Source organism: Oratosquilla oratoria, chromosome 8, assembly GCF_046742065.1.
Source record: "Oratosquilla oratoria isolate Oo_2021 chromosome 8, ASM4674206v1, whole genome shotgun sequence".
Taxonomy (NCBI): Eukaryota; Metazoa; Arthropoda; class Malacostraca; order Stomatopoda; family Squillidae; genus Oratosquilla; species Oratosquilla oratoria.
Window position 1 is genome coordinate 16,290,876 of NC_134784.1, and position 10,000 is coordinate 16,300,875.

General features: G+C 41.9%; 2 protein-coding genes across 3 annotated transcripts in view; one reads left to right on the forward strand and one right to left on the reverse strand.

The window, feature by feature from the left end:
• Positions 1–986, forward strand: part of LOC143027598 (phenoloxidase-activating factor 2-like) — a 54,460-nt gene extending 53,474 nt beyond the window's left edge. Inside the window, exon 8 of the mRNA XM_076188939.1 lies at positions 1–986. This exon is cut by the window's left edge and continues 1,507 nt beyond it. The gene's annotated coding sequence lies outside the window, so the exon portion shown is untranslated.
• Positions 987–1,005: 19 nt separating this feature from the next.
• Positions 1,006–10,000, reverse strand: part of LOC143027597 (angiotensin-converting enzyme-like) — an 81,170-nt gene continuing 72,175 nt past the window's right edge. For both annotated transcript variants that reach the window (XM_076188938.1, XM_076188937.1), the window contains exons 23-27: positions 7,695–7,882; positions 6,408–6,508; positions 4,949–5,050; positions 3,647–3,769; positions 1,006–2,923 (exon numbers count right to left, since the gene is read on the reverse strand). In XM_076188938.1, the coding sequence (XP_076045053.1) occupies positions 2,569–2,923; positions 3,647–3,769; positions 4,949–5,050; positions 6,408–6,508; positions 7,695–7,882 (869 nt within the window). In that variant the 3' untranslated portion in view covers positions 1,006–2,568. The remainder of the gene's footprint in view (positions 2,924–3,646; positions 3,770–4,948; positions 5,051–6,407; positions 6,509–7,694; positions 7,883–10,000) is intronic.

The window sequence follows — 10,000 nt, forward strand, 5'->3', positions numbered from 1 at the left end:
AGTGACACACAGGACACTCTCGAATCATAACTGAAGGAATTATTTGTAGTTTATCACCCATTAGTGCGGGTGATACAAAAATATATACAGTGATTACCTTCTGGCAAATATTTACATATAATAATAAGTAATCGTCGATGAGGTATCAAGGTTGTTGGCATATGGGGTGTAGCGCAGCCTGCACGATGTGTACCTCGGCACCTTTCTGGTCTCACCCGTCTACATCGTGCGGTAGCCGGGTTTGCGTCGGGCACGTATAACACTGTGTCGTCTCACCAGAAGTTCGCTGCGTTTGTATGCATGTGGAAGTGGAAGGACATTCTTGTGGTGTTGGATGGTTGCACTTGAAGTCCTCCCAGCATTACCACGGTGACGTGTAGGGAAGTGGCGGCTTATCGTACCATCCATTTGTAGTAGGGCAATAGTTGTAGCAGCTGGCAGATCCATACTACAGACATTCCTTGTTATTATAATCGCTAGTGTGAACAGGAGCTAAATGTGACCCAAAATTGGGCCCCGATGCCGTCCCACCCTAATGGTCATTCCTGACGTACAATGACTACAAAGAATATCAACTTTTTGTGTTGTTCAGAAGTCACTTATCCCTTCGGGAATTCCAGCAGACAAAGATTAGTCTCTGCCCCTGCAGAGAAGACGAGGAGAAAGCCTTGTGGATAACGTGTTGCGCACATTTAAGTTTAAGAAATAGACAAGACCTGGTTTACCAGTAGAGTGATTAACGAATGGAAATTACTTAGTAACCATGGAGTGTGCGCTGAAGTAATTAGTTATCTTAAAAGAGAACATTAGATAACATTATGGATAGGGACAACATGTGGTAAGGGACGTGGAACTGCCTAGTTTATGGTCCTCAGTCAAAACTTCCATTAGGTGTTCGAGCCAGACTCATCTGGACGTGGCGCCATAATTCTGAATAATTTGCTGGGCGTCAAAATAAAGGTAAGATTTGTTAGTGAGAGTAGAAGGAGAAAATAACACCTTAACAGTCTTTAAAACTTATGTAATTGATTACAAAAAAAATTACATCTACTCATTACATCTTTAAAAGACACACTTTAAACATTTAGACACAGAAACAAGCTGGGCAATCCCCGAGTTATGGTTCATGAGCTTAGAATATTGAGTGGTTCTCGAAGGAGTTGAACGACACTCAAGGGCTATCACATTGGGCTATTTTCCTCCCACATCCTACCCCCAACCTCTGTTTGAATAACTAGAATATGACTTCGCTTACAGAAATATTTGGAGATTTGAAACATAAAATATTATAACCGAAGTCGTTTATACTCAAACGAACTCTCAACTGTCGATGCTGGTGAAACCCGTGTAAGCCCAGTGTGATAACCCTTTAAGAAATAAATTGAGCTTACGCAAGTAAATACTTAGATCACGCCGAAGCTGAGATGTACCCGGGTAACGATTAGTTCCTTCGATCAGTAATCTTCACTACGATTGCGCGGACGTCGTGAAGATTCGCAGCCCCAGAGTACCTGAGGGTTGTTTGTTTTAACCCATTCAACTCCGATGACAAGATGTCTTGTCATTTGGTAAAATAAAACAAAAAATCATAAAACACCAAAATGTTTGATCAAACACCAGAAAAATATGACGTCAATCCTCGCTTCGCTCGCAGCGAAGCGAGGATTGACGTCATATTTTTCTGGTGTTTGATCAAACATTTTGGTGTTTTATGATTTTTTGTTTTATTTTACCAAATGACAAGACATCTTGTCATCGGAGTTGTTTGTTTTAACGAGCTAATATTTGGGGTTTTGGCTCATCTTAGCAAGCTCATTCTGAGGCTAGGTTAGGTTTGGTTAGGTTAGGTTAGGTTAGGTTAGGCTAGGTTAGGCTAGGTTAGGCTAGATTAGGTCAGGTCAGGTCAGGTCAGGTCAGATTTGGTTAGATTTGATTACGTTTGGTTAAGCTCGGTTAGGTTCAGTTAGGTTAGGATAGGTTAGAATAGGTATAGTTTAGGTTAAGTTTTGTTAAGCTGTAGGTTTTGTTAGGTAAAGTTTTGTTAGGTTAGATTGGGTGGTTTATATATAAGCTCATTTCTGGCGTTGCTTTTCTTTACAAGTTAATATATGGGGTAGTTCATCTTTACGTGGGTACTCTGGAATTGCTGATCTTTACGCCGTCCCGAAAAAGTTATGGAAGCCTCCGTTGGTTCATAAAAGGAAAGAAGATTTTGTTTCGCTTGTTAATTGATAATTACGAAGAGGATCGAAACAGTGATACAGAACTATTTTATGGTCAAATGTGTATTGAGGTCTGAGGATGCATTTGTACATGTGACAACTCAAAATGCTCCCCAACACAGCTCGCCGATTCATTTAGAACCCCTCCCTCCCCCTTTCCCCTACATACACCTTAGACCCTGTTCACACTAGCGGTTTAAACCGCACGGACACCGCGGTGGTACCGCATAGTCAAGGAGAAACTGTGCGGTTGTGTGTGAACGCCTCCATTGATTTACATTGTAACTGAGGTTCAAACCGCCAGTGTGAACAGGGCCTTACTATCCCTCATCCCTTGCTAACCTCACTATGACTGTTTCGCCAGCTCTAGCTCCTCTTGTCTTTCTTTCTTTCTTTGCTTGTTTCGTCCGACGAAGTAAGCCACGATGACAATGATTACCATGACCAATAAGACAATGCCCACGATGATGGGAACCGTTGGTGGTATTGTTACATCTTCATCGAAGAATCTGTTGAGCTCATTAGTGCCTGACCGCCAGCCGGTAACGATATTGTATTTTTTTATATAATCGTCCAGGAAAGGGTCGAGCGGTTTGAAGTATTCAACGAGAGTAGACGCGTCCAACTTCCCATTGCTATCATCAAGGAATCCTGCCAGTGTTTTTTGCCAGGGTTGTGAGCTCCCCAAGGACATCATTTCTCTGAGGGGGAATAAGTTAGAACGTAAAGACTACATAACTTTCTCAGTATGGATGACGACGATGGTTGTGATGATGATGATGATGATGATGATGATGATGATGATGATGATGATGATGATGATGATGATGATGATGATGATGATGATGATGATGATGATGATTGATGATGATGATGGGTAATGATTATGGTGATGGTGACGACGATGATTATGATGATGACGATAGCGATGAGGATGACGATGATGAGGATGACGACGACGATGATAATGGCGACGACAATGATGATGATGATGATGACGACGATGATAATGATGATGACGACGACGATGATAATACTAATGACAGCGACGACGACAACGACGACGACGATGATGGTGTTGGCGACGACGATGATAATAATAATGACAGCGACGACGACAACGACGACGACAATGATGGTGTTGGCGACGACGACGACAATGATGATGTTGATGATGATGATGATGATGATGATGATGATGATGATGATGATGATGATGATGATGATGATTGATGATTGATGATTGATGATGATGATGATGATGATGATGATGATGATGATGATGATGATGATGATGATGATGATGATGATGATGATGATGGCGACAATGATGATGACGACGATGATTAAAGTGAACATAAACTACAATATAAGGTTTCTTGACCATCACGAAAGATCCAAGAAACACTGGACTCTACACTTACTTGAGCACTTCGCCTGCATCGGTGCTGTTGTTGACGTCACAGTCGTAGATGGGTCCCGTGTTTCCGGCGACGTCACACAAACGTTTGTGCATCTGGAACTGTAGAATGTTGCCAACGAAGTATCTGCCAGGGCACAAGGAAGAGCAAATGAAGGAAATAACAGACAGAAAGAGGGGTATTAGTGGTTCGCTTTAACGTCGCGAACTTTCCCTATCAGGAGGCTAGGACGGTGCCCCTTACAGACAACTTTGTGGAATTTAATGGAGTATGCCCTTGGTCCAGCTCGCTGGTGGCAGTGCTCGAACTGCCGTCACCCGGACCCCGTCGCAAGTAGCGACGTTCTAACTGGCTCAACCAGCCAGGGGTTAATTTATTAAATATGTTATTAAGTGGGTGTTAGTAAGTGGCGGCGCTTTAAAGACTCGTTTACACGGGGCAATTTGAGAGGCAAGTCAAGTATGCAAGTTACTTGAACTGGAGAGGAAAGCGGGCAAGTACAGTACATGTCCACACAGGTCAAGTCAGAGACAAGTGGCCTGTGTGAACATGTACTTGCTCGCTTTCCTCTCCAGTTCAAGTAACTTGCACACTTGAATTGCCTCTCAACTTGTTCTGTGTAAACGAGGCTTAACCCGCTCGGCAAGCGAGCGGGTTAGTATTTAAGTTAGTAAGAGGATGTTCGTAAGAAGATGAAATGTATCTTCAGGAGTGAAAGGAAAATGAAGCGCGCCTGGAAAAATCTATCTGACCTAATTTCATGATATCATTCTTAGTATCAGAAAATGTATCCTACGATGATTGACGTTGTTGGAAATATGCTTGGATCTCGAGTGATTGCAAATTACCAAAATTATACAAGGGCTTAAGAATTGACCATACGATGATAGACTTAGGCACCTTAACTTAAACTCTCTGGAAAGACGAAGAGTGCCGAGTGATTTGATAGAGGTATTCAAGTGAGTCAAGGGCTTTAACAAGGGTTATGGAGGTAAGGTCATCATATTAACACAGTAGGGCAGGGCTCGTAGTAATGGATTTAAATTGGACACATTAAGGTTTAAAAAGGAAATAGGCAAAAACTGGTTTACCAACAGAGTGCTTAACGAATGGAATAGATTTAGCAACCATGTAATGTTGTTTTAAGAGAAGATGAGATAACTTTATAGATAGGGATGACTGGAAGTAAGGTACATGGAAGTGCCTAGTGTAGGCCTTATGGTCTCTTGCAGTCTCCTCCATTCTTAAGTTCTTATATTATGTGACAAAGGCTACGTTGTCGGCAGAGACGGTGTCTAGACTTACCTTATGTAAGGAATGTTGGTGGGAACCTGGAACTTGCTTCCAACGTCAAAGTCTTCGTCTTTGCTGCGTTTAAGAGGAGGGGTTACGCCCTGGTACTTCAGCCTATTGGAAAAAAACGACGGTTATGCAAGGTGATCCACAAGATTAGGTCCTCTCACACACTACACCCTCTGCCCGTTTATACCAACATCATTGGAGGTAAAACTTGTGTAGAAGCATTTGGTTTAATAACTATTGAAATAAACACCAAGTCAAGACGGAACCTTTATTAGTACGACGTCTCGCTTGTTATAGCTTTTTCATACATACATACATACATACATACATACATACATATACCAAAGGCTTTTTCCCCCTACACGGGGGGTAGCCAAAAAGAAAAAGGCATAGAAACCACTCCTACCCATTCCATTTCCTATATATTCCACTCCCCTCCACCCTCCTCCCTCCCTCTTATCTTGGCACCTCAAGTATATAGTCGTAATACACTGAATATTAGGAAAGGTTAAGAAGGTGGACCAAATATCTGGGAACAGGAAAGATTAAGGATAAGATGGAACAATTGGCTGGGCTGAAGGACGTTAGCTCACAGGCGAAACGTCGTATTGGCTACCTCCGCATATGGTGTTTATTTCGATAGACTTGTCGGGAGCTGCCACTTTCACACAACTTAATAACTACTACTGATCACACACCACACCCTCTACCCGTTTATACCAACACCACCTGAGGTAAAGCTTGTGTAGAAGGATTTGATACAATAACTACTACTGAATCCTGGATCAATATGGTGGATGGATATTTGGTTTCGGAAATCGAGATAGAGGTATGTAGACTACTTCGAAAGGATAGGGAAGGGTGGAGAAGTAGCACTTTTCGTTAACAACACAGCCAAATGCATTGTCAACAACTCTAGCCTGTTGGGAGAAAGTGTCAGGTCACAAGGGTGAAGGTATAATATGCGAGGTCATCTATAATATTAAGTCCTCTCACACACCACAACTTCTGCCCGTTTATACCAAAACCACTGGAAAAGTTTAGGTTTAAGATGGAGATAGGCAAGAACTGGTTTATTCGTACTAAGAGTGGTTAACGAATAGACTTGGTAACCATGTAGTAAGCGCTTAAACAACTGGTTGTTTTCAGAGAAGATTAGATCATTTTATAGGTAGGGATGACAGGTGGTAAGGGACGTGGAACTGCCTAGTGCAGGCCTTATAGTCTCTTGCAATCGCTTCCATTCTTATGTTCTTATATTCTTACTCTGGCAAATCGCAGCCAAGTAACACTCATTTGTATCATCATCGTCACTATCCAGTCAGAACAATTACATTATCACTAACCAGAACTTTGACCCCCAGCTTGCATCTCCAATGGCTAAGAAATAACTGAGTTTACCCGACCCAAACGAGAGCTGGCGATTCAAATGTTATACGGAGCGCTCTCATCCAACTCTTACCTCTTTATCCACCACTCGTAATTGTGGTCACTTTTTATCTTGCCAGAAAAGACTTCCCAGCGCCACTTGTCCAAGATATAGGCGAAGGGGAGGAGTGGGATCTGCAAAAAGAGAGAAGCAGTTGCAGTGAAAATAAATATAAGTATGTGAGACTTCCTAAAGTCAGGAGATAGAGGATGTGAGGTAGAAGAAGTAGGTGAGGAGCCTACACCAGAGGGTCGTAGCTGGGGTCCCACTATGCCACAAATATAAGCAAATAAGATTCTAGGACTGATTGCGCGATCTTTTGATTTCAAAAGTCCATCACTCATTAACAAGCTATATAAATCGTTAGTTCGTCCACATTTGGAATACGCTGTTTCCGTATGGTCACCGAATCTCATTAAAGACATTGACAAACTGGAAAAAGTACAACGGCGAGCCACAAAACTTATTCCAAATATCAAAAATAAATCATACGAAAATCGACTAAAACATGAATCAGTTTTCCCTAAAAAAGCGTAGACTCAGAAGTGACTTGATACAGGTCTTTAAAATTCTAAAGGGAATTGACAATATCAAAAATGACAAAACTTTCACATTGAATGAGAATCAGACAAGAAACAATGGTCTCAAACTGTCCGGAAATAGATTCAATTTGGAAGTAGGTAGAAACAACTTTTCCAACCGTGTAGTTAATGAATGGAATAAACTTCCTGCATAGGTAGTGCAATGTAGTTCAGTTCGAAGCTTTAAGAATCATTTAGATAAATACCTAAGTAAGATGCTGTAATGATTATAATTTATCTTATATTATTTGTTTTTGTTTTGTTATCATTTGTCTGTCTGATTTTTATTTATTATTAGTTATATGTCAATTTATTATTATTTACTATTTACCTGTTTGTTTATTATTTATCTATACCTATTCATTTATTTATGTATTCTATTTGTTATTTACATTATCATAGTTTTTATTTATTATTTTATTATTAATATGATTTTTTTTTCGCATCCGACCTAGATATGGATCAAAAGGTCTCCTGTCGGCATGCTCCGCCTTTGTAATCCTTTGTAATCCTTTGTAAAGTGGCTATGAAACCCAACGCGCCAAGAAAGGAAAGCACGTTCGAAAAAAAATACGTTAGGAGCCACTCAGTTGGGAGTTAGACTGCTACCTTTGAACTGGCCACACGAACGGTCAGAGGCAAGGAGCATTCATCGGTGGCCTTCGATTTCCAACACATATACGCTCGAAGCAAGAACGAAACCAAGACAGCATTCTTCACCGCGTGGATGGTCACTCACCTTGGCCAACGCGGTCTTCATGAGGAAATTGGTGTCTTGTTCTATGGCCTTTTGAAGGTCCTCTCGGAGCCCAAAGGACACAGCGCTGCTGCTGCCGGGGTCATCGTCCAGCTCATCGGCGATGAGGCTGAGGTGGCTTGGCGTGCTTACAGAAAGCGTAATGGCTTCCCCGATGGCTTCATGGAAACCTGAGGATGACGAGAAAAGGATCTAACTATCTATCTGTTCATAAAGTTAGATAACTTTATGAATGGGGATAATAAGTGGTAATGGACATGAAACTGGCTAGTGTAGACCTTATGGTGCCTTGCACTCTCCTTCATTATTATGTTCTTGTACCAAAAGGCTTCTTCCCTTTTGTGAGAGAGGTTGCCAGCTTAGATATATAACCACCATCTACCCATCCCACACCCATCGAATACCCATTTGTATTTCCCCTTTATCTTGGCTCCTTGTGGATGAAAGGTCATCAATGACGCCCGCCCACTGCCTGTGTCAGAAGCAATGCAGCGAGACACAACATCTACACAGCAGGGCACGACAGTTGAAGCGGATTTACCCCCACAGCTTCATTTACATGACGACCCTCACTCCTCGTCCATTCACGAGTAATTGGAGAAGACGAGGAGAAATCCTTTCGGGCTTTGTCACTCTATCATCCTTTCACCACCATTTTCCTTCCTCAACCCACGGGGGTGCCGCATCTCTAAACCAAAATAATGATTGGAATTAGTGTGAACAATATATATATATATATATATATATATATATATATATATATATACATATATATATATATATTTATATATATACTTGTGCCAGGATTAGAAATGGAGAGAGTGAGTGGTTCAAGGATGCGTTATGTCGCCCTGGCTGTTCAACTTATACATGGATGGGATGGTGTGAGAGGTGAATGCAAGGGTAGTGGGTCAGGGATTGGAGATGATTAAAGAAAATGGAGAAAAGTGGGAGGTGAGCCAGCTGTTGTTAGCTGACGACACTGCGCTTGTGGCAGGATCGGAGGAGGGATTGAGGAAGTTGGTGACAGAGTTTGGGGGAGTGTGTAATAGAAGAAAGCTGAAGATAAATGTGGGTAAAAGTAAGGTGATGAGATGTACAAGGGGTGAAAGTGGCAGTAGACTGGAAGTTAGCATTAAGGGAGAGCGACTGGAGGAAGTGGATAGTTTTAGATACTTGGGTGCAAATGTGGCAGGAAAAGGTGGAGTGAAGGTGGAGGTAGAATGTAGATTGAGAGAAGCGAGTAAATGCCTTGGTAGATAAAAAATGTAATGAGGAATAGACATTTGGGAATGGATGCTAAGAGGAGACTATATGAAGGAGTGATTGTGCCAACAGCACTGTATGGGGCAGAAACATGGAACATAAGAGAGGAAGAGAGAAGGAGTTTGAATGTGTTTGAGATGAGGTGTCTGAGAAGTATGATGGGGGTTACTAGGCTAGACAGAGTGAGAAATGAGGAGGTGAGGAGGAGAACAGGGGTGGAAAGGGAGTTGGGAGATAGGGCTGATGAAAGAGTATTAGGATGGTTTGGACACATGGAAAGAATGAGTGAAGAAAGACTAGTAAAAGAGGTATGGAAGGCAGATGTGGAGGGAGTGAACATGAGGGGACGTCCTAGGATGAGGTGGATGGATGGGGTGAAGGGGGCTTTGGGGAAGAGGGGAATGTCTGTTGAGGAAGGACGGGAGAGGACAGAAGACAGGGGTGAATGGAGAATGGTTGTATGTGGATGATGTTGTGATGCATGAGGTGGAATGGGCGGGTGGATGGGGGGTGAGGTAGTATGTGTGAGCAAAATCTGACGCAGCCCGAAGGGATTTCTCCCCGTGTTCTCTTTTTTTTTTCTGCGTGAGGGGACAGAGAGGGGAGGGGGTCGCCGATTTAATGAAACGGCCTTGCTGTGGATGTGCTGTGTCTTGCGACACTTCTTCTGACCCAGGGCAGTGGACAAGGTGCTGAGATAAGAGGGAGGGTGGAGGGGTGTGGAGTGTATTCAGGGATGGAATGGGTCGGAATGAATATATGCCTTTTCCTTTTTGGCTACCTCCCTTGTAAGGGGGAAAAAGCCTTGGTATATGTATGTATATGTATGTATATATATATATATATATATATACATATATACACACATATATATATATCTATATATATATACATACATACATATATATGTATATATATATATACATATATGTATATATATATACATATATATATATATATATATATGTGTGTGTGTGTGTGTGGGTGTGTGTGTGTGTGTGTGTGTGTGTGTGTGTGTGGTG